Source organism: Trematomus bernacchii, unplaced genomic scaffold (genome assembly GCF_902827165.1).
Source record: "Trematomus bernacchii unplaced genomic scaffold, fTreBer1.1, whole genome shotgun sequence".
NCBI lineage: Eukaryota > Metazoa > Chordata > Actinopteri > Perciformes > Nototheniidae > Trematomus > Trematomus bernacchii.
Window position 1 is genome coordinate 2,797,013 of NW_022987839.1, and position 23,753 is coordinate 2,820,765.

The window sequence follows — 23,753 nt, forward strand, 5'->3', positions numbered from 1 at the left end:
CCAAATCTTGTATGTCGTTTTGTCGTTGTATTATTGGAAGTTCTACTAAAGTAAATAATCAGAATACTTTGGACTTTGGAGTTAGAAACGCAACAAAAAAATCCTGAAAAAATGAAAGTTATTTGGCTTTAAACTATTTAGTATTATTAAAAAAGGACCTTGCATAGAGATAAATTAATCCAAAAAAAATAACAGTTGATTTAAGCCAGATTGAACTATAATGAGCATAATGTAATAACCCTCTCTTATAAAGAGGGTCCCTCCTCTGTGGCCCCTGAGCCGTGGTGAGTGATGTGGCGTCCCCTGGTGGGAAAACATACAGAAGAGGCCTCTGTGTTGGCAACTGATCTCCAGCAGCTGAGACCACAAAGCTATATTTACACATTCATAGTTTCGCCATTAGTATAAGCATTACATCCAGTCAAAAATATTTTTAATTGCACATAGAAAATGTTACTGTATATAAGCTTTACGTCAACAATTCCCATTTCACTGCTAAAAGTAAGTCAGAAGAGAACTATTTATATCTGCTAATTGAAAATAAATATAGGCATATTTCAGGGAGGAGGATTCATCACATGCTTATAATTAAAAACAGCTGAACTTGATTTCATGTGGAAATATTTATTTAAAAATTCAAGTACAATTTCTTCAGATATAACTAAGATGCACACAAGACATTTCATTCAACCATGTTTTCATTTGAGTAACCTGCACACAGATTTTAAGACAGCCTCCAAATTGAGGGTGTTATCTCTACATGATGCTGGGCTGCAAGTGACCATTACTATCATTTTTTATTTAAAAACAATTAATCGTTAGGTCTTAAACATGTGCATCCGAGTTTCTCAAAGGTGTTGTCTATAAATATCTTGTTTCGTCAGTCCAAAACATAAATATATATAGTTTAGTCAAATATAAAACAGAGACAAGCAGAACATCTCCATATTGGAGAGACTGAAAAGAGCATTTTTTTAAAACCATTTTTGCAAGACAATGTATGATTATCAAAAATAGTTGGCTAATATTTTTTCTGTCAATCAATATATCATTGCAGCTCTACTACACGACACAATAAACACTGAATTACAGGTAAAAATGTCAGTAATGAAGCCTGTCAGAAAAAAGTTTGGCACTCCAGTTATATTCATTTTTCTGGCAACTGTAGACTCACTACAAAATATTTCCAACAAACAAAACGATAAAGTGATTGTTGCCACATACTTAAAGTGTGTTTCTTTCAGATATCAACAATCCAGACAATCTTTCATGTCTTGCACTGATATCAACTCGGCAGCATGCATGGTATTCATACAAACACCGCATAGCTCAAAAATAGAAATTGCACATTCGTCGCAGGGGTTCCATCTGTGAAATCTCAGTGTGTGTGTTTGTGTGTGTGTGTGTGTGTGTGGGTTTGTTAATGTGGGCGACTGCTTTTCTCCCCTCATTTAGTCTTTGTTCTTGTCAAAGAAGGTAAATGTCGTTTTAGGACGTCCTTTACTGTAAAAACATTAACACGTTTTTGCCTATTAATCTCGCACCTGTGAACTTTAATCCTCACATCCTAATTCATTTTTAAAATGTCAGATAATTTAGGCTAATATGATATTTTTACATTACATTTAACAGTTTTAAGTTTTAAGAAATGTGACCAAGAAATGTATTGAGCAGGACACTTAATTTATTTGTATAAAATGTACATGTTTTGGCCCTCAAAATGTAGACTTATTAGGGAAAAAAAAAAAAAAATTCATTATATAAATATATATATAAATATATATATAATTACAATAATAATTTTGATTACAATAGGGTGCTACGACTCAAAGTTGTCGGTTATTAGACCTTAATAAAATGTTCAGTATTCAGGAGGGAAAACTAGATAGAGGTGAATGCCTTGAATTAAGCTTTTCTATGTTACAATTAGTTTTGTTGCTTTTCGGCCAATTTTTCAAACACATTATATCTGCCAATATGCTAAAAATAGAAAGATTTAAGTAGAAATTGCACAATCATTGTAGGGGTCTATCTGTGAACTCTCAGTGTGTGTGTGTAAAGGGGGAGAGTGCTGTCATGTGTTATTTTTCTCTCGTCTAGTCCTTGTTGTTCTTCCTAAGTAGGTAAATGTCGCTTCAGGACGTCCTTGGCGTTTCCGGGCAGCGTGTCGGGGAAGTTAACGTCCAGCTCCACCACCAGGTCTCCTCTCTGCTCTGGGTTTTTGGGTACGGGGAGACCCTGCCCGGCGACAGTCCTTCTCATGCCAGGCTTGATGACGTCCGTGATCTTCATGTTGCACGAGTTCCCGTCTATCGTCGACACGGTAACAGAGCATCCACACAATGACTGAAAAACACAGGAACATGGAAGTTAGTGTGAGAAACAGCAACCCAGACATGATGTAGGAAAAATAACACAAGAATCTGAAGTAAACTAGTGATCTGATATATTGTTTTAATGAATATTAGTAAGAATATGTTCTGATAACACAATATAGCAGATGTACAAAAAATCACAAAAAATAAATAAACTGATAAGTTAAGCAGATGATCTATTTCTTTATATTATATTAACCAAAATGATCTATTATCTATTTTTAGATTTAAACAATCATTGCGAATAATTTGACAATAGAAAATGGTTGTTTTTTAACAATAGAAAATGTTCATGTCACTAATTCAGCTAAAAGTGGAGAAAGGATCATATTTAATTCTTCCTAACTTTTTTATATTGCATTAGTTTTGTTGCTGATCGTCCAATTTTACATTGACACAATCTGCTGATAAGCAAATGTGTGGATTTTGTAAAATTTTACATTTTGGGTTTTGGCTAAATGGTTTCCTCAACCAACACACTAAAACCTTCTGAATATCTACTATGTTTCAGCTTTAAATACCCTTAAAGATGTTGCTACATGGCGCTCAGTTTATATTGAAACGTATGAATATATTTGACATAATAATATAATATAATAATAATAATATTGGGAGGGATGAAACCCTCTTTAATGGTCACACAGCACACACAGTGAAATGTGTTCTCTGCTTTGAACCCATCCTAGTACCAGGAGTCTACTAGGAGCCACTGGGCAGCTATTGTACAGCGCCCGGGGAGCAATGGGAGTGAGGGGGGAAGGGGGTTGTCCGGTGCCTTGCTCAAGGGCACCACGGCAGGGCAGGAGGTGAACTGGGACCTCTCCAAGTAGCAGTCCACACTCCATTTTTAGGTCTGGTCGGGGACTTGAACCGGCGACCCTACGGCTCACAGTCCAATCCCCTACTGACTGAGCCACTGCCGGCAGACATGATTAATTATAAGAGTTCACCACAATTATAAATGACTGTTGTATATTTATTCACAGACCCACACAAAAAACAAGATAATTGAACACCTAGACCTAGTTAATTGAACACTGAGCAAATTATACAACTATTGTTTCAAAATAACCTTTACATAAGGTCCATTTAAGATCCATAAACACATCAACAGTCTATATTATTGGATGCAGTTTGCTCAGCTGTCGAGGAGATGGCTCAGTTGTCATCACATGATAACAGCTGTCCGTAATCTCTCTATTCAAAGATCGTATTTGGAGTTGGATATAATCATTGTGCTTTCTCTTGTATTTCTGAGGAAGACTATGACATGCTGTGGAAAGTGTTCTTGGAGGTCAGATTAAAGTCATGTTGATATATTCTATTTGAGTATAGTTGTAAAATATGTTTTAGCAGAAAAGAAAAGCAAAGAAATGAAGCTATGTGAACGGAAACCTTTAACGTGACTGATAAAACAAGTGATGATTCACGTCGCACAGAGCTGATCGGCTGCTGTTCGCATGTATCGCTCACATATTCAGAGCTGAAGCACTGAGATCTCAAAGTGTTGAGGAGAGTAGGAGGAACCATAAAAGTACATCTTGAAATGTCTGCATGTGGGCGGCCGCCGCCTCTCTGCCCTCCCTGTGAAACGGCTCCTATTTCTCAATGTTGAAGATTACATAAGCCAACGTGTGTGTTTAGTTTGGTACTATACTCATTCAGGACACATGTACTTTCCAGGGAAGACCACTTTTAAGGGAATCCACCTGTTTTTGAGCATCAGAGCATTAAAGCAGCACTCTAAAATAAATATGAGCTTGATCTGAAACACCCCTGTGTGTGACTAATCCATCAGACTCTAATAATACAACACATAGTCATGAGTGGGTGCCAGAACAGAAAATAACTCACCTGTCTTAGGCTGACGCGCACAGGATACACAATGTTTGAGCCCTCCCGCCTAAAGTGAGGGTGTGGCTTGTCCTTGATGACGAAAACAATGTCCGCAGGAATGGTATTGGATGACTCGTCCCCCTCCCGCGGGAACGTGATCTTGGTTCCCTCTTTCCAGCCTCGCTTGATCTCGATAGTGAGAATCTTATCCTCGTTGCGCATGGTCCTGCCGTCTGGATTTAGCCTCTTGCGAGAGATTTTCATCCTCTTGGTGCAGCCGTGGAAAACCTCCTCAAGGGTGACCCTCAGTTCATGGATGATGGCAGGGTCCTGTTTCCTGCGTGGCCCTCCAGGTCCAGTGTGAGGGTCCCGAGGGAAGCCGTTCATGTTGAAGTTACTGAAGGAACCAAAGGGGTCGTTTCCGTCCACCTCCATGTCGTCGTCGTCTCGACCGTTTGCTTTACGCCCAAAGAACATATCGAAGGGGTTCGAGCCACCAAAGAAAGTGGCGAAGGTGGCGTGAGGGTCTCCATGGAAGGTGTAGGTGAAGGTGTTGCCCGGTCCATCTGTGGGCCCGTTTCCTCCCTTGAGACCTGATGGGAGATAGAATTATCCATCAGTCATCAACATTCAACAGTGTGAGCTTTATTCCACAAATGATGCATACATTGACAATCCAGTCCCCAAGACAGTAGAATTGAATTGTTAAGTCCTCTTGTAACAAACTATTTAAATAATGGATTTATCAATTAGGTTAGTTTCAGGGAAAAGTGGCCAAAAATGCTGTATTCTGCCTCATTAAAGATACATTTTTGATTATGTAATTAGAAGGGGAAAAAATGGTATGTGTTATTATCATTAATTTGTCTTAGCCAGCATATAGTACCGTAAAAAGCCTAAGTGTCATGTTCCCTTACATAAGAATGATCCTAATGAGTCTCCAACACTTGTAAATGTAGGTCAAATGTTGTGTCTTTTAATGGACAGTCTATGCTGGACACATGCTGAGACCATACACTCAACATCTTCCATTTTAGTGGATTTTATATATAGACTCATGTCTACTCATGGGCATTTCTGATAACAACTTCCATGTTATCACCAATTTATAAAAAACACAGATACTCTGTTTGTTGCATGGATTGAGTGAGCCTTTAAACGAGACATAGTGTACACATTTCCTTAAGATGTTTTGCACATATGCAAAATGAAATAGTAAATAAGCTTAATATGCCTAATTTAGTTTTTTATAGGCCTGTATAGGAGCTTTATAGGAGATTATCTGTGATATGTTCTCCTTCCTCACATCATGCTCCCCACATTACCATCTGTTCAGATTCAGATACGACATGGCAGGTACCGAGGTAGGCTACGACATAGCCTACTGTGTGCACAAATGCTTTGATATGATCAATTCAATTCAGATGTAAATTAGTTTATAGCTATATGCTTAGGATATATACACTATCCCTGTCAAATAAAACAATGTATATTAAACACATTTGTAAGAAAGTCTAAGCTGGAAATGGTGGCAGGGGCTTATTATAACTGCAGATATGGTGCATTTGATAATTCTTATAATAGATGCACAGATCTAGGCCTATGATGTGCTGAACAGCTGTTTTTAACCCTGCTGGTTACAGAGAGACTTGAATTAAAGCCAGCTGTGCTTTACATCCAGTCAATCCGGCTTGGTAACGGGATTTTACCGGTATATTGAAGGTGTGACACAAAATATAATTAAATTAAAATAATAAAAACACCTTACCTTCCTCTCCATACTGGTCATAAACTTCTCTTTTCTTCGGATCACTCAGCACTTCATATGCTTCAGCGATTTCCTTAAATTTCTCCTCGGCTGATGCAGACTTGTTTTTGTCTGGATGCCATTTCAACGCCTGTTTTCTGTAAGCTTTCTTAATATCCTCCTCTGTGGCTCCTTTGGAGATGCCCAGCGTTTTATAGTAATCTTTACCCATTTTTACCCCCAAGTATCCCTTTATAAAAACGACCACGAAAGACCCTTGCAGGGGATGTATGCAGTGCTGGTCGTCGGATGGCTGTCAGCAGAGGCTCAGTCTGGACACATGAAGCCGCAGACAGACACACAGAGCCGGATGAAAAACATTTAGAGGCGGTTAGTCAGCGCGGAGGACCTTCTGCTATTTATCCGTGACTGGATGACCCTCTTTAAATAGCCTCGGCTCCCTCCTCCTCCCTGCATCCATCCACAGAGCCAACGTCAAACTCAGAAACATGAAATAATTCTGCTTCCGGTGACTGTGTGTGTGTGTGTGATATAATATGAGATTAACACAGGTGAAATATGCAATGCGTATTCACATATGATAGACATGATAATTACGCCTCACCTTTGACAAACTTAAGTGTTTTTTTTTTGTTTAATTTAATGTAGGCCTACTAATGTGTGTAGAAGTATTATTATTACTTTTTTTTATTGTTATGTAAATATATTATTTTTATATATATCTTAACGCACATTTTATTTTCTAAAATGATCATTTTCTTCACATAAACCACTGACCAACAGAGGCAGAATATTGATATTATTCTATTTTATTGTACTTTACTGTACTTTTGTTTTGTAAATGTGTGTGTGTGCGTGTGTCTGTGTGTGTGCGTTTCACTGATTCCTACCTCAGCTTCCAGATCATTCCCATTGTATCCACTTGCCTCAACACAACACGTTTGTCTATGATTGGTTGCAGTGGTTTAAGCCAAGATAAAGTTATTTCCTTTTTGCCACCACAAGCAACATCAAGTAGGCCTAAATGTTCATATATTTACTTGTATTGCTACAATCCCCTGTGTGTTGTTAGTGAACACTCAGCAGGTTCAGGGTGTAGAGGAGAGGGCACAGTGATGATGGATGGTGGTGGGCTCTCTCGCAGCAGCAGCGCCACCTGCTGCACTACAGAGGGAATTAGTCATTCTCTTTGAGATAAAGTAAGCATTTCTGCTGCATTGGCACTGAGCACTGCTGCCAATGAGTCAGCGTCCGAGCAGAGCTGCAGCTCAATAATATCTGATGATTTATCAATGGAAGCATTTCTCCCTTGATGAAGAGGAGTGCATATTTTGAAACATATTTTTTTTAACTGGGGTTGACTTGTTTCTAAATGCACCATGGATCAGTTTCGTGGTTTATTTTCTAAACTGGATCAAAACGATGATGGATTCGTTTCAGTGTCGGAGCTCCAAGACGAAATGAGGAAGCATGGGATCCTCTCAGCTGATGGAAAGGTCCAGGTAATGTTGCAAATACATACATATTTATCTAAACAGCAATGCACAAGACTGTACCCTTGTGTCATTCATTCATTCATGCACTAATCAACACACCTGCTGACTTTCTCCTAGAATATCATTGAATCTTATGACAAAAACAAAGATGGCCTGTTGGATTATAAAGAGTTCCTCGGTTACATGATGGACAGAGAGAGGAAATGGAAAATCCACTTTCATGACCTTGACAAGAACAAGTGTGGTGAGTGGGACTGTTGTCTGATAATGTTTTGTTTATGAAGGAAACAAAAGAGAATGCAACAAAGTGCAAAAGTATTGTTAAAAACATACATGTAACGGTTGTAACCCCATGTTTAGAGTCTTTAATCTTTTTTTTAGGCATTACTCTTCTTATAATATAATATATGAATATTATTATTACAATAATTATAGCATAACAATGTGTTTTATAGAAGATGAGTCTTCACATTTTTTCATCTTCTTTATAAACAGCTATTAATGTGAATTTGTATGACAATAAACTGTATTTTCAAGGTCAGAAAGGAAAAGTAGACCTGCATGCCTTGTTTATGGTACACAGCACCCTGTACAGCCCTGTTGACTGACCGTTGCACTCATACAGTTTACAGTATCACTTCCCTGAAATATGATAACGCAAAGAGCCGTATCTGTTTGTAATCATGTGCATTTCTTCTCTGATCAGGGGTGATTGACCAGGAGGACATCATATGTTTGTTTAAGGAGTTAGGAGTGGTCATATCAAAGCCGAATGCAAAAAAAATTATTCAAATGTAAGATATTTATCCAACTACATCATGGATTATTTTGTTGTATTTAAAGGACTTTATCAGTTGTAGTACTGTGTTCAACTGAGATCAGACCAAACACACACAACTTTAAACAGGTGTTATCATATTATCAGATTGGCACTTACTTGATAAATGTCAGCAGTTTATTGACAGTGTTTCCAAAATGAGTCTTTTTTTTACACCATAGACCTTTCTCAATAATACTCTTGTATATGTTTTAGTAAATGTATAAGCTAAAACTATAGAAGAAAGTGAAACGTTAAACGATATATATGTCAAATCAAACTAGAATATTAAAATCAACAAGCAATCACGATGAAAGAGGAAAAGGTATGACATTTATTTATTTCCTTTAGAGGAAAATGGGGAAAATATGTTTGTCGTTTACACGTAAAAAAAATAGCTAGGTCAAATAAAATAATGATATCCATTTAGCCCAATATGACTGAAATCTGATTACTTGCAGCTTTAAAGAAAAGGTATATTTCTCCAAGACACAGACATCCTTTACAATGAAAAATACATTCTTGTAATATAGGCAGTTCAGGCTGTAACCATATTTTGATATAGCTTTCTTACTTTTAGCTATAAATCATAATATCGACCAACCTGTAGTAATAAAAGAATACACGATTTATTTGTGGCCCTAAACAGTCCTTCAATTTGGATTCACTGAACTGTGAGATATTACATTGCATTTAGCTGACGCTTTTATCCAAAGCTCATTAGTGCTTTATCACAATTGAGTTACTTCATGATCAATAAGGACATAAACAGCTACTTTTAAAACCTTTATCAGTGCATCTTTTGGTTACTTGATACTAGGATGATGTTTGATGATGAAATCACACAGCTGCTCATTACAGTCTGTGATCCAAACAAACCAACACGTGTTTATTAATCCTCCAGGATGGATAAGGACAGCTCCATGACGGTGGACTGGGCTGAGTTTCTGCACCACGTCATCCTCAACCCTGTGGACAACATAGGGGAGCTGGTGTCGTCATGGAAACACAGTATGGTAAGAACTTTTTTGGCAGCTTCACGGTCAACTGTGTTACTTTTGATGATGATGTGCAGAAACTGTGACACATCCACTTCAGCGTTAGTAATACCAGAGAATAGAAGATGATGAATGCTCATTCTGCAGGTTTTCGATGTGGGCGAGAGTCGTGCCATGCCCATCGAGTTCCCCGAGGAGGCGTCGGGCTTTGGGGCGTGGAGGACGTTTGTTCTGGCAGCAGGTCTGGCTGATGCTGTGTCCCGAACTGTGACGGCCCCCATCGACCGCCTGAAGACACAACTGCAGGTCAGATCCACGGTCAGGTGTTAGGGAAAAGCATGTATGGACTTAAGACAAGACATCCTTTATTTATCCTCAGGGGGAAATTCCAATTTTTGGGCAAATGCCTGAAATACACACATGCATAAACATAAAGGTAAATATAACTGCATTCAAGGAGTGGGTTAGAGCCTGCCAATGGTTCGGCACCATGGAGCACTCTGCGGTTTAGGTGAAAGAAGCTAAAGGACACCCCTCCAGCTAATCTGTATTTTGTTTTGATTGTGACTTTAACCAGCAACCCTTCGATTGCCAACCAAGTCCTTACAGAGTGAGATACTGACATCCCTTTTCTTAGTTTATCTGATCTGATACACTTATAAACGTGAATATGTGTTATCTTCTAAAGCATCCCATAAAATCTAGACTATATAACACATCCATCTGGGCCCAAAGGTCTTTGCAGTTTAGATTATCTGTGCTTGTTTAGCTTGGTTCAGCGACCTCAAATAGCACCTGTACCTCTTTTCCTCAACAAAGTTTATTTTTCAGGTTACTGCACATGTTTGTCACTGTCTCTATAAGCAGTTAATATTTCTGATATTTTCTGTGTTCTGCAGGTTCATGGATCCAAAGCCTTCTCTCAGGGCTTTTCGGAGATGAGGGCTGGTGGTCTGCGGTCGATGTGGCAAGGCAACGCCGTCAACGTGCTGAAAGGAACACCACAGTCTACGCTCCAGTGTCTTATCTACGCCCAGGTGAGGCAGTCGCAGGAAAACTCTCTATAGTGAATTATTCATGCAGTAGCTTCCTATTTATAATTCAGCAGTTCACTCAGAGTTTCTCTACTTTGTGCAGATGAAGGCGTACACGCAGAGCAGCACGCAGCAGACTCTGACGGTGCAGCAGCGCTTCGGGTTGGGCTGTGTGTCCGGGGCCGTCGCCCACGCTGCCTTCTACCCTTTAGAGGTATTACAGATCTGAGGCAGGTCGCAGAGTGCTTTGACATCTCCGTCCTGTCCTCACATTTTAATAACAGTGTCCCATTACAGGTTAACACAAATCATCAATGTCCTAGTTGAGTACATCATGATGCTTTGGTTTAGTTATTGCAAACAAATGAGAATATGTTTCTGTTTTTTTCAAGGATTCAAGGCTTTTATTGTCATTTGTGCATAGCTACAGTGTAGTTATGATAATGAAAATCTTAGGTCACAGGCTCCTCCAACAGTGCAACAACAATAAAACAGATAATAGTGCAAGTAAATAAAATGAAATAGAATATAATAGAAATAGTGCAGAATAGTCTATATACAAGTAATTGGAATATTGATATAAGTTGCAAACAGATGTATGTTATGGATGTTCTTTCAAAAGTTGTATCAAATACTGTGAATAATATTTAGCACTTGGGTGCTTTAGACATTATCGGCAGGATGAACATGAGCATTCATAAGGTCTTGCTGACTCGAGTATCAAGTAGATTTTATGTTACTTTTTGGTTTGAGACCTTTACTAGAGTTGCAGACATAGCGTTTAAATATAAAATATATATGAACTAAGAGATTTGGGTGGGTTTTTGTGTAGATTGGGTTGCACAATAATAAGTAAGGTATTTAAATTAAGCTCCACCTTTACCTGCTGCAACATTAAAGCTATGAGTACATTAATGCATCATTCATGCATGAGTACTTCTTCGATGACTGTGACTAACATAAAAAGTTGAGAGAGAAAAATTGCACTGTGTTATCTTTTGGCGTCATTTCTTTAAAGACATGAACATTTGATGTAAAAAAATAACAACTTTATTTACAGAATCTGCAATACTCAAGCTAAAAGACCCTTCTCCTAAACCCTGACCCATCTGCTGTTGAGGCAGTTTCAATAGCTCGGGTACTTGAAAGCAGAATGGGCCATCGTGCTTGCTTATACCCCTCCTTGTGATTTATAATGGTAATACAATTACCATGTAAGCGTCAACGTTTGGGCGTGTCTCTGAATAACGACTCTATATAATGATATATAATAATAAAATATACGGAGCCTCTCTTTTTCCTCCCTCTCTTCTGACAGTGTCAGTGTCTGTCTCATGCAGCAGCTGACCCAGTAATGAGTGACCCGACAGTAAAAATAAACATATTTATAACTAGTTTAGGTAGTTTGAGAGGCAATTAAAATAGCTAAGGGTGATGATCTGACTTGAAGTGTGTGTTTTGCTCCCGCTGCATCACAGCGGGAGGAGCTGCGTGTCTCCGTCCTGTCAGATTAGACTTCACTTGCGTTTATGTCCATATCGAGATAAAGATAAATAATCTGAATTCAGTGTGCAGTTTACTTTTGCGGGGGTGAGCAGCAGAGGCGGGGAGAGGCGGGGCTATTGCGTCATCATTATCACAAAATGATCGTATAGAGGCGATCACAGGGAGCCGTTGGACCCCCCAGAGCGCTCCGTTCCCAGATCTATCCACCTTTGGACCCGTTATCGTTTGCGGGGTCCGTTTCTATCGTTTAGTTACGGCCTCGTGTGGCAAAAAGGGCTATACGCAAGAGAAATATGCGGATACAACCCGTTTTCGTCCTCGTGGGGCACCAGCCTCATTCTCCTTAGAGAGAATAGACACTTTAAAGAGGTCACTTAACAGATGTCTATGTTATTCATTGTCTGTGATGCTTTGGGAACTTTTCCCACACTAGTTGTTGACCTCTGATTCCAAGTCATGAAGATTAGTGACATAGTTTAATTTCAGTAAAACACAGGTAAATGTTACTGTTTACTCTACTTCTAAAATAACCCCTTTTATTTTTCTAGGCAAACCAAAAGTGTTCATGTAGGCCTATATATAATCCATCGTAGATCTTCAAATAAACTTTTCACATCAGACATTTTCAGTTTCAAACAGGCCTGTTTATTCTCAAAATGGAAATTTGCAAAAAACATCCTTTTTTAAAGCATAGTAGACCTTTAAATAATAGACCTGATAAATGGAAGTTGTTTTTGACCTGAGACTGCTCTCCGTTGTTTGCATTAATCCCAACAATGTCTATAATAAACTGAAACTTATCATTTGTAATTTTGTGAAAGTGTTTTATTTTAGTAATCTCTCTCCTCGTATCTCCTCCACAGGTGCTGAAGGTGAGGTTGAACCTGCAGCAGGCCGGCACCTACCACGGTGTTGTGGCATGCGCTCGATCGATCTACAGAAACGAGTCGCTGTCCTCCTTCTACAGAGGATTCAAGCCCAGCGTCCTCTGCATGATCCCCTATGCAGGCGTGGAGTGTGCAGTTCATCAGGTGAGACAATTCAGCTCTCAACGGTAAAATATATGGTCATCTGAAATATTTTAAACATATATTAACTGTTTGCTTCTTGTTGCAGTCGATCATGAACTGGGCAAGGAATCATCCCACCTACAACAGCGACTCCAAACTGTTTTTCTTCAGTTTTGTGGCCTTTGCTTCTGGACAAATTACCAGTTACCCGCTGGCTGTGATCCGAACTCAGCAGCAAGCACAAGGTAAACCATTTTCTGTCACACATTTTACGATTATTTGGAACCATTTGAGATGTTTTACTCATCCAAATTTGTCTTGTTTTACAGCTTTCAGCCAAGATTCTCGTCAAGCTTCAGGTGTACTACAAGGACTTTTAGGGATATATGAAAGAGGAGGAATTAGAGGATATTATAATGGGATGGGAGCCAGCTTCGTCAGAGCTATTCCATGTGCTTTGATAAACTACACTTTAACTAGAACATTTGAAGATCTGGTTTCCTAAACAGAGTCTTAGCATAGATCGTGATCACTCCAGAAAACAACGGCACTAAAAACTGTGAACTCTTAATAAAGTTAACAGAATGTACAAAAGCAACTTGAATCTTGGAAGAACCAGAAGAATGGATGAACCAATGGATCATCATGTGATTCAATCTTGAATACTCTTTTTTTTTTATTGAATCTTGAGTTAACTCAATGGTTTACCAAAGACACAGAGCTTATGACATACATTTTTTAAATGCATGGTTGACTAGAAATCCAAAATGTGAAAAAGTGTATTAATTTTCTGCTTGAGGCTATGGCGTGTAAATGCGTGTGGCCTGTAAATAAAATGTTATTTCATAAAAGTGGTCAGATATCTTATTTTCATCTATAATTTAACAGTGTATGTGTTTTCATGCAATGAGCAAAACATTACAAACAATTCCTTGTTAAAGACACAGCTACAAAGGTATTAACATCAGAGAAAGAAATTCTGGATATGTATTCAGATCCTTTTCTGAAACTTGAAATATTGCACTTCAAGAAATCATTCTGCAATGCATTCATAAAGCAATAAATATGTTTAAGATAGTGCTAATTCTCACTACTTTATAAAGCCTACAGCTTGGTAGTTAAACCTACATAATTTATACATTATAAGATAAAACTAAGAGTAATAAGAGTAGCCTATACTACCCTGAATCCAAGTAGGCCTATGTATACTTTCTAAAAAGTCTCAAAGTAAATAATATGACAGCAAATTGTATTAAAGTCTACAGATGTATATAGTTCTCTGTTAATATGTGTGTATATCTTACTTTGTACTTTTGTTCTATTTTGAGATATTTATGGTTAAACACTGAATTTCCCTAGGGGGATTAATAAAGGTTCATCTTCTTCTTCTTCTTTATTTTCTTCATTTTCACATGTTGTGCGATCCCTTGTTTACAAGTTGCTGTGACAAAAAACTGAAAAGAAAAAACACAGAACAAGTGGTCCCTTAGGAATAAAGGTGTTTAGAAATGTGTTATATTGGAGGGGTTTTTTACTTTTGCACAATTTAATTAATTTGTTTCCTACAGGCAAAGTTTTAGAGAAGATTTACCCGTAAAAAAAACATGTATTGTCCCCGCCTTAAACACTTCTCGCGATACTTCATTTCCCCGCGAGTTTCCCGTCCAGATCTCGTGAATGTAACCGTCCATCTTGAGTCGCTGTGCAGCAGATCATCAGATATGGCTGACTACAGCAGCGTGGCTCCTCCGTCCTCTAACTCCGGCCCAGGCATGAATGACGCTTTTAAAGACGCTCTACAGAGAGCACGGCAGGTAAGAACATCATTTGATCAAGTAAGTAAAAAATAATCATCGAAAGAGGGGGCGAAAAGGCACGTTTTTTGATGCTTTTTCTCCCCGAGGTAAGATACGACAGCACGCGAAGCTAAGCTATGCTAACCATGACGATGAAAAGCGAAAACAGATGGAAACAAATACATTACAAATGTATGCAATGATCGGACACTTATATACTTGTAATGGGATAACATCAAAATACATAGGCGTAGAACCGTAATGTATTTTAAAGTGGAAGTTTTATTTTCCTTTGTTGGCTCACACTTCCGGAGCGTATTTTTTTTGTTTTAACGCTAGGCCGCAGAAAGAAACGCGTCAAACACAAAAACAGCTAATAAATCATCTTTAATTTCCGTTTTGTTTTATTATTCTGTTTCAGATTGCAGCGAAGATCGGCGGTGATGTTCCTTCAGCGCCCCAGACGAACGACTTCGGCTACGGAGGCCAGAAAAGGCCCCTGGAGGACGCTGGTGGGTATTTTCCCATGCCTAACCTAAATATCGGTCAGTGGTTCAAATCGATTCAATGCAAGTCTTCATAGCTAATGCTTGCATGTGTGTTTTTTAGCCACTACTAAACTTTATTTGACTAGAATTTACATTTAACTAATACGCTTAACATTAAGTATTTGATCCCAAACCATATTATTTCCCTTTTTAATTTGAACCAATCCACCATGTTTAGTGCATGTGTTGAGACTTGGATGACATTTTCACTGTATCAAATCAGGGCCAATGAAAATGTATATATTTGGGGAACTTATATATTGACATGAAGAATTACGAGTGTTAAGTAACAACATTGAACTAGTGGAGCAGTACAATTACAGTGGGTACATCGATTTGATTATATTCCATCACTGGTGATCTAATGTAATTTGTGGGTAATGGGTATTTTTTGTGTGATTATACATATATACACTTTCTGATGAGGGTGAGGCAGTGTTGGTTTCAGCTTTGTTTTCCCTAAAAGTATAAAATATACTTATAAATCCTCTTATTTACTGAGTTTCTGACTTGAGGTACCACTTTGCAGTAGTAAGTCTTATACGTATATCCTGCAAGAAATCTGACGAAATGAAAAATAAAGACCGAAACCAACATTTAACACATTCAGGGTGGAGGGTTTGATAGCAGGACTATTGAATTGGTGGGGATTTTCTGGGTGTGCGTAATAATTAAGAGTACATTAAGCTCTGTATGTATGGTGGCTATGCAGGCTTTTGCTGTTTGCCTTAACCATTTCAATTTCAGGTAATGTTGATTAGCCATTTTTAGATTAAAGAACTGTAATGTGATAGTGGGTGTAATGATAGATACTTATACTGGTTATTATGTCATATTGTCACAGACCAACCAGAGACGAAGAAAGTGGCTACAAACGACGGTGAGTGAACTGGTGACGTAGCTGTAGTTGCAGTTGAATTTGTGGCTGTAATTTGTTATGATTCCCTTCCTTTGAGTAATTGCCCCCAAAATTAGCATGAATTTGTTGCATGAGTTAAAGGTCTGTGTTGTATATTTGTTCCCACCTAATGTATTGTAATGTCTTTCTGCAGCGTTTTCAGGAATGGGAGGAATGGGTGGTCCCCCAAGGTAGATACTCAAGCTAAATTGTGAATATTTTTTTATTTAAATATTTACCACAAAGATCACATTGATTGATCTGTTCTGTTATTCTCAGGTCATTATCAGAGGAATTCAAGGTCCCAGATGGCATGGTTGGATTCAGTAAGTGTAGGCCCCAAAACAGAATTTGAGCATGTCTTTTGATAATGAGTGCGTTAGGGTAACACCTTTTGTCCTTATAGTTATTGGAAGAGGAGGCGAACAAATCTCTCGCCTGCAGCAAGAGTCTGGATGTAAGATACAGATTGCGTCGGGTATGTTTAGATCTGTTGCTGATATTTTGGCTCCAGTGATACTCAGAAAATTATAGTTAATAATGACTGAGATGTTTTGAATTGACTGCATGTTTCTGATATAGACAGTGGAGGTATGCCTGATAGGTCGGTGACACTGACCGGAGGACCAGAATCCATCCAGTAAGTCAACACTTTATTATACACCTAATATTAGTTGGATCCATTTTTAGGGATTTCAGACTGTTTAATGGTAATGTTTCTTCCATTAGGGCCGCAAAGAGGCTACTTACAGAGATTGTTGAGAAGGGGCGTCCAGCTCCAGCATTCAACCACAACGACGGCCCCGGAACGTCGGTCCAGGAGATCATGATCCCTGCCACTAAAGCCGGACTCGTCATTGGGAAGGGAGGAGAAACCATCAAAGGCCTTCAGGTGAGCGTTCGCCAGAGTTTAAGTAGAAAGAGTGGGCGTGAAAACGAGAGCAGTCGTTTATTAGATGACATTTTTGGCATGGGCACATTCTTATTCTTCTCTTAACCTGCAGGAAAGAGCTGGAGTGAAGATGGTCATGATCCAAGATGGACCCCAAAACACAGGCGCTGATAAGCCACTCCGCATTTCAGGAGAACCCTTTAAAGTTCAGGTGAGTCCCCACCCCATTTTATTAACATTCTTAAAATAAATATGTCATCAAAATTGCATTTACATTAAAACGGATGTTTTAAATGTAAAAAGACGGTCATTATATCCTTACTGTCTTATGGCTAAGAGTCTTTTATTGGTCTCCGTTGGGGACTAGTGAAGTAGTGCTGTAATAAGATGTCATTTCTTGTCTCTACAGCAAGCCAAAGAGATGGTGATGGAGCTGATCAGAGATCAAGGCTTCAGGGAGCAGAGGGGAGAGTACGGATCAAGAGTTGGAGGCGGACACGGTGGTGGTGGTAATGGTGGCGGTAATGGTGGTGGAGGAGGAGGAAATGGTGGTGGCGACGGCGGAGGAGGAAATGGTGGAGACAGCTTAGATGTGAGTGTTTCAATCAAGATGTCTCAATTCTTTTGGAGACAAGATGTTGAGTCTGTTTCTGAACTGGTTTTATTTTCTTTCCTCATTTAGGTTCCTGTTCCTCGGTTTGCAGTGGGAATTGTTATTGGCAGAAATGGAGAGATGATCAAGAAAATACAGAACGACACAGGCGTCAGAATTCAGTTTAAACCAGGTAAATGTTTTGGACTGCTACTGTACAGCAACTGTGGCCAAAGTCTTTTGGACGCTGTTAAAAATGTGTTTGGTCCGTGATGAAAAATCATGCACCACGCTGAGAACTGATGGATACCCTAACCCTTTAATCTGAGACCTGAACACAAGACATGTCACTCACCAAAAACATATATTCTGTCTGGATGGTCCCTAATACTTTTATTTCTCCAGATGACGGCACCCCCCCTGAGAGGATAGCACAGATCATGGGCCCCCCCGACCAGGCGCAGCACGCAGCAGAAATAATTTCCGACCTGCTCAGGAGCGTTCAGGCTGGCGGGCCCCCAGGAGGACACGGAGGGGGCCGAGGGCGTGGCCGCGGGCAAGGGAACTGGAACATGGGCCCCCCTGGTGGCCTGCAGGAGTTCACCTTCACTGTCCCAACCATGAAGACCGGCCTCATCATCGGAAAAGGTAAGGGGCCCCTCTACCAGATGACGCTCAGTCATATCTGGTTAAATAACATAGACTCAATTACAGTGGACTTGTGAATTCATTATGGTTTCTGAACTGTTCAGGCGGTGAGACGATAAAGGGCATCAGCCAGCAGTCTGGAGCCAGGATCGAGCTGCAGAGAAATCCTCCCCCCAACGCCGACCCCAACATCAAAATGTTCACAGTACGGGGCTCCCCCCAACAGATCGACTACGCCAGGCAGCTAGTCGAGGAGAAAATTGGGGTGAGACACCAAGAGCTAATTTTAAAGCCCCATTGGATATATTGCTTATTTTTTAAGCTTGTTTACTGACCAGGATGTGATTCTGTGTTTTCAGGGACCCGTCACTCCGATGGGCGGCCCACACGGCCCCCCCGGTGGAGGACATGGAGGTCCAGGCCCACACGGCCCTCCTGGACCACCTGGACCCCCCGGGGCTCCCATGGGTCCATACAACGCCGGGCCATACAACCAGGGCCCCCCAGGACCTCAGTAAGTACAGGGGCCGCTTGGTTTCACCTAAGCTGGACATCTTCATATGATGACAATAATATAAGATGTTTAGGGTAAATGAAATTAATGTTTTTTTCTTTCATCAGCGGTCCACCAGCGCCTTACCAGCCTCAGGGATGGGGCAACGGATACCCTCACTGGCAACAAGGACAGCCGGATCCAAGTGAGCATCTACAGGGTTCGTTCAAAAAAATACTTACTACACAAATTTGTCTAAATGAAAAATACTCCTTGAAACGTGTTTTTAAAATCCTGATTGACGGTGGCATTGTTCATTGGTTAAACACAAACAGACTGTGTCTGTTTCCAGCTTTTATCTTGGGCTTTCTCTTGAACAAAATGTTTTTTATGTCCAGATAAAGCAGCAGCAGACGCCAACGCAGCAGCGTGGGCAGCTTATTACGCTCAGTACAGCCAGCAGCCGCAGGCCCCCATGACCCCAACGAGCGGAGCTCCAGGCACGACTCAGTCCAACGGCCAAGGTGACCGAAGTCTCCATTAGTTCCTCTGAGAGAAGCAGAAACTGTTGAGGCAGGAGTAGAGTAGAGCAGGGTAGCGTACTTGAGTTTTGAGGCTAGTAGTGTTCTGTGCTCACATCTTCTCTGACAGGAAACAAGCTGGTTTTGTTCCACCTTTAATGGGTTTTGCAGAACATATTATTTGACCCCAGGGACAGGATTGTTTCCCTTCAGCCCCCCCAAAGCTGGTAGACCTGAACCTGGGCAGGAGCAGACTCTGCTGAGAATGATTCACTAATTACACGGTGCCATGTTTCTGTAACAGGTGACCCACAGCCTGCAGAGTGGACAGGCAGATTACTCCAAGGCCTGGGAGGAATATTACAAGAAAATGGATATATGAACCTAGTTTCAGTGTAGTACTATTAACACAAGGCAGTCATTTGATGCCTGTGCTGTTTAGACTGCAACACGTCTTACTATCTACAGGACTGAGCTGAGGACACAGAGCAGCCTTAGAGTAGCTTATTTTCTACATTATAATTGGGCTTTATGAATGAGTTGGAGTTTTCTGTGTCATGAATGTGTTGCTGAATGGCTGTAAAGTTAAATGCAATATGTTTCATTTGTGTCTCATTGGATGCAATATGTTTCATTTGTCTCATGGATGTAAGCCATGTAGAAGGATTTTCCTTTTTTATGTTCATATTTTATTTCTAAACTGAAATGATTTGACACTTTATTGTCCTTCTGTTTGCAGGTCAACAGAGTCAACAACCTCAGGATTACACAAAAGCCTGGGAGGAATATTACAAGAAACAAGGTCAGTACTCCTTCCAGTGAAATACTAAGTCCTCTTTTTAATTGCTTTATTATTAGATATGGTTTCTGATGCATCAAGTTATAATAGTGGCAAAAATATTCGACTCAATTCTGTTAGTGCATTTATTTAGTAATAGAGGCGAAGTCCCTCCCTTTCCAGTGGACCTCCATGGGACCTTATTGCGAAAAAATTATGTATTGAAGTCAATGGCGAGAGAAAAGTTATCTTTCGATCCCGTTTGAATTGTGCCATGAATTACACGTATGATGTTTGTCAATCTTAAAAGATCATTTTGAAGTAAAAATTATTTTTTTTTTGCTGTAAAACTGGAGTAAGAGTTTTTTAATGTGAAACCGCTCAATGAACTACATCTCTGGTCTCGCACAACAACACGCGTCACCAAGATGGCCGTCATTACTGTCTTGCCAAAAAAGGGATTGACTACCCTCACCATCACCACAATGAAACGCGTCCAGAAGAATGTCATGCAAAGCTGCCTGCCTGCCTTCCTTCGATTCTCCTTGAACTGCCTGATAGTTTTAATGTTCAATGTTAACCATTTGTGCAGATAGCATGAAGTAGAATAGATCGCCGATGCTAATGTAGCGTTAGCATGTCTCCCCCGGGGACATCTGGGCTTAAACGGTGTATAAAAGAATGATCACACCGGTGTGACGGTACTCTTCAAAGGGTTCACGAAATATGACTACTACTCTACTGTTTAACACTTTGGTTAACTTAATGTTACTTTATGTTAAGGCTAATAAAAATGACATGGCTAAGCCGGCTGTAATGCTAACTAACGTGCTTGCTACTAGCTAGGTAGCTAACTTGATCCAGCCAGCCACTCCTGGTCCTTTCATCAGACGGGAACCGAAAGAACGAGCAAGACCCATTGCTGGTATGATAACAACCTGGTACTAAGCACACAGGCATCTTGTTAAAGTTATCTCATCTTAGCTATCTCTTATATTTAGTGGAGGAAAACAGTTATGGCATCACTTACGCGACTCTGGGATTTGTAGTCTTTCTAGTTGCGTATTTTTCACGTCTTATATTTCAACAGTTTTACGACAAACTGTGACTTTTTTTTACATGGAAATTATTTTTTAAGATTGACAAACATCATATGTGTAATTCATGGCACAATTCAACCGGGATCGAGAGATACGTTTTCTCTCCCCATTGACTTCAATACATAATTTTTCCGAAATAAGGTCCCATGTGTTCCACCGGAAAGGGAGGGACTTCGCCTCTCTATAGTGAATAGAGTTTGGTCAATAAACTTTATATAAAGTGGTGCAACTTGGTTTTCAAAGGCAAACTAAGTAGTCATGAAGTTTGACCCTGATTGTAAGAGTCATCTCATAGAAACAGAGTAGTTTCCTTATATTTTCAATAGCTGAAAAAAAGGAGTCAGTCATATGTTTTTGTTGTCGCTTTGATTCAAATGTTTTTAATGTTGAAGGGTGGCTGTGTTCATTCAGCAGCCCTCTCTAGTAGAGTGTCTGCTCTCCCAGCCGCCCAATATAAAGGCAGAAGGATTCTGTCCTACCACCTATAGGAAGTGGTGGTGGGTTCGTTCACCTTCTTATAAAATGATACAAGGGGCCCTATCATGCTTATTTGGGTTTCCCTTTCCTGTAGTGTGTTATATATGCATGTAAATTGTCTGCAAAGGCTAAAATCCCAAAGTCAACACACTCCTCCAGTGGACTCCTTTGTTTACTCCCAGAACACTGACATCACTATGTAACACTTGCACTTCTATTGGCTAGTAACACACGTGATAGGCTAAAGAGCCATTGACCAATCACAACAGAACCTGAATATAAGCAAAATAGGGTGCCTTTAAGCATTAACATAATCTACTGTGCTGCGCTCATTTTCCTGAATCTTATCTCCGTGCCAACAATCTCTCTTGTTACCCCCTGCAGGTCAAGCGGCCCCTCAGGCCACCGCGGCCGCAGCAGCTGCCTCTCAGCCTGGCGGTCAGCCCGACTACAGCGCAGCCTGGGCGGAGTACTACCGCCAGCAGGCTGCGTACTACGGCACAGCAAACCCAGGAGCAGCACCACAAGCCCCTCAGGTACAACCCCGATAAAAATCTGCCCGCCACACCACTGCATATTCAATTCTTTAGTGCCGTAACCGCCTTCCCCCCTCAGGGTTTACAGGGCTCCAGTGACGGCCGCACCTTCACACACTTAACCAAAACGACTTCCTCCCTAAACAGGTTTTAAGCTTTTATTTTGGGAAGCTGATTCGCTGATTCCGCTGTTAACATGCAATGTATCTTCTATGTATTTCTTCTGCACAGGGCCAGTAATGTGAAGCGGACATAGAGTAAATGCTACATTGTCGAAACAAAATCCTTTGTTAAATGTTTGGATGCAGCCGCCTTGATGAAGATCTTAAATTTCCTTGGTTTGAAAGTGTTTCACATAGATGGCAGATTTCCCGGCGAACACGTCCTTCTCCTTTTTTTTGTTTTTCCTTTTTTCTTGTAAATGCTTTGTTTTTAGTGAGGTAATTATATGGTCATTCCAGCCCTGTATCTACATTAAATGTGGTTAGAACTCATGTTTATTAAGCTGTAGACATTACCATGTAAATCATCTCAGTTTTAAAATGCTATTACCTGTTGTGTTTTTGCAATAAAACAAACTTAAACCTCCTGTGTTGGTAAGTTGGGGTGGTTTTAAAGCATAAGGGTTAAGAGGAATTTCTGTATGTTTTACCGAGGGGGAGGGAGGTTTGAAACGCTAGCCATGTGGGGGTTTATTGTCCAAAATGGTTGACTCAAAGTTGTGCTGTCCTGTCTCTCTCCAACTGTCTATAAGTCTCTTAGATACATTATGTGCGTGCAATGATCCCGAGTGGTTCAGACCAACAAACGTCCTTGTTGATAGACATTTATTTTTACACTTGTTTCTGATTTTGCTCTTCAGTAGAGAGATGTTTTGTCACAAGAAAGTCGTCAGGTATCCATGTTTCGTATCTCATGCATTAACTGCGTTGCTGTCGCACTCCCTTTTTTTTTATAATTCTGTCTGGTTTGCTGACATTGTTGAGGTAGTATGCACTGTATTTTGCCTTGACATAGACACTTCCTCCTCCACAGGCAAATTTAGAAAAGCGGTAAGCAAGTATTCTTCCTTAACATGTTCCTCAGAAAACGTGGTTGCAAGAAATGTTGCATATTTTTAGTGTTATATATATATATATATATATATATATATCTCTATATTTTTTTGTGCTGTTCTTCTTCCAGGACAGTCAGGTAAATTGCCACTGTATCAAAAATGCATTGAAACGTGTGTCTTGACCTTTTCAAAATGCGAACTAACTCACATGTATAAATTTGTTTTTTTTATAAACAAATGTTTTTTTAATATAAAAACATTGCAAAAAGTCGTTTTGCTGTCCCCATTCTGTTAGTGTTTATCCAATATAAGGACATAGATGTTGTAGGGTCGGGTGGCTAAGCAGTCTTCATCCATCAGTTGAGCCCTCCTATACTGTAAGTACAAAACTGTGACTGACTTCAGACATAAACGCCTTTTTTTGATGCATTCTGAACTGCAAAAATATGTAGTATTTTTGTCCAAATATTGCCATTTCCCCCCATGTCACTGGGTAAGTATGAAATGTTCTGAGGAGAGGAATAGTGCTTTAGATTACCACATGTTTCTGAGACTCATTTCCCCTTGTGTGACTCAC

The 23,753-nt window shown here is 39.9% G+C and overlaps 3 protein-coding genes across 12 annotated transcripts in view; 2 read left to right on the forward strand and 1 right to left on the reverse strand.

Annotated features, from left to right (window-relative positions):
• Nucleotides 1-1,744: 1,744 nt before the first annotated feature.
• dnajb4 (DnaJ heat shock protein family (Hsp40) member B4) lies at nucleotides 1,745-6,410 on the reverse strand. The gene is made up of 3 exons (XM_034153199.1): nucleotides 5,980-6,410; nucleotides 4,230-4,804; nucleotides 1,745-2,346 (listed from the first exon to the last, which is right to left on the reverse strand). The coding sequence occupies exons 1-3, from the start codon at nucleotides 6,188-6,190 to the stop codon at nucleotides 2,116-2,118; spliced, it is 1,017 nt and encodes a 338-aa protein (XP_034009090.1). The 5' UTR covers nucleotides 6,191-6,410; the 3' UTR covers nucleotides 1,745-2,115.
• Nucleotides 6,411-7,218: 808 nt separating this feature from the next.
• Nucleotides 7,219-13,685, forward strand: slc25a24l (solute carrier family 25 member 24, like). Its single transcript, XM_034153198.1, has 10 exons — nucleotides 7,219-7,481; nucleotides 7,593-7,719; nucleotides 8,182-8,269; nucleotides 9,197-9,308; nucleotides 9,438-9,596; nucleotides 10,190-10,327; nucleotides 10,428-10,538; nucleotides 12,694-12,861; nucleotides 12,947-13,085; nucleotides 13,170-13,685. Exons 1-10 carry the CDS (start codon nucleotides 7,359-7,361, stop codon nucleotides 13,343-13,345), a joined length of 1,341 nt encoding a protein of 446 aa, XP_034009089.1. The 5' UTR covers nucleotides 7,219-7,358; the 3' UTR covers nucleotides 13,346-13,685.
• Nucleotides 13,686-14,496: 811 nt separating this feature from the next.
• fubp1 (far upstream element (FUSE) binding protein 1) overlaps nucleotides 14,497-23,753 on the forward strand; it is a 10,887-nt gene continuing 1,630 nt past the window's right edge. The window contains exons 1-19 of one of the 10 annotated variants that reach the window (XM_034153188.1): nucleotides 14,497-14,654; nucleotides 15,058-15,181; nucleotides 16,029-16,064; nucleotides 16,237-16,273; nucleotides 16,362-16,408; nucleotides 16,489-16,560; nucleotides 16,665-16,722; nucleotides 16,812-16,974; nucleotides 17,087-17,185; nucleotides 17,384-17,566; nucleotides 17,657-17,759; nucleotides 17,972-18,214; nucleotides 18,319-18,479; nucleotides 18,574-18,728; nucleotides 18,836-18,927; nucleotides 19,106-19,231; nucleotides 19,968-20,030; nucleotides 21,968-22,119; nucleotides 22,351-23,753. The exon at nucleotides 22,351-23,753 is cut by the window's right edge and continues 1,630 nt beyond it. In XM_034153188.1, the coding sequence (XP_034009079.1) occupies nucleotides 14,562-14,654; nucleotides 15,058-15,181; nucleotides 16,029-16,064; nucleotides 16,237-16,273; nucleotides 16,362-16,408; nucleotides 16,489-16,560; nucleotides 16,665-16,722; nucleotides 16,812-16,974; nucleotides 17,087-17,185; nucleotides 17,384-17,566; nucleotides 17,657-17,759; nucleotides 17,972-18,214; nucleotides 18,319-18,479; nucleotides 18,574-18,728; nucleotides 18,836-18,927; nucleotides 19,106-19,231; nucleotides 19,968-20,030; nucleotides 21,968-22,119; nucleotides 22,351-22,359 (2,016 nt within the window). In that variant the 5' untranslated portion in view covers nucleotides 14,497-14,561 and the 3' untranslated portion in view covers nucleotides 22,360-23,753. Of the gene's footprint in view, nucleotides 14,676-15,057; nucleotides 15,182-16,028; nucleotides 16,065-16,236; nucleotides 16,274-16,361; nucleotides 16,409-16,488; nucleotides 16,561-16,664; nucleotides 16,723-16,811; nucleotides 16,975-17,086; nucleotides 17,186-17,383; nucleotides 17,567-17,656; nucleotides 17,760-17,971; nucleotides 18,215-18,318; nucleotides 18,480-18,573; nucleotides 18,729-18,835; nucleotides 18,928-19,105; nucleotides 19,232-19,967; nucleotides 20,031-21,967; nucleotides 22,120-22,350 lie in introns of all 10 variants that reach the window. The other 9 variants (XM_034153192.1, XM_034153193.1, XM_034153187.1 and 6 more) reach the window with 9 other exon arrangements.

Excerpts from the sequence above, each read along its gene's own strand:
- dnajb4 (XM_034153199.1), bottom strand. The coding sequence starts at position 6,190 with ATGGGTAAAGATTACTATAAAACGCTGGGCATCTCCAAAGGAGCCACA. Across the intron at positions 4,805-5,979 it reads TGACCAGTATGGAGAGGAAG|GTCTCAAGGGAGGAAACGGG; the intron begins GTAAGGTGTTTT and ends ATCTCCCATCAG. Across the intron at positions 2,347-4,229 it reads TGCGCGTCAGCCTAAGACAG|TCATTGTGTGGATGCTCTGT; the intron begins GTGAGTTATTTT and ends TGTGTTTTTCAG.
- slc25a24l (XM_034153198.1), top strand. The coding sequence starts at position 7,359 with ATGGATCAGTTTCGTGGTTTATTTTCTAAACTGGATCAAAACGATGAT. Across the intron at positions 7,482-7,592 it reads CAGCTGATGGAAAGGTCCAG|AATATCATTGAATCTTATGA; the intron begins GTAATGTTGCAA and ends ACTTTCTCCTAG. Across the intron at positions 13,086-13,169 it reads AACTCAGCAGCAAGCACAAG|CTTTCAGCCAAGATTCTCGT; the intron begins GTAAACCATTTT and ends CTTGTTTTACAG.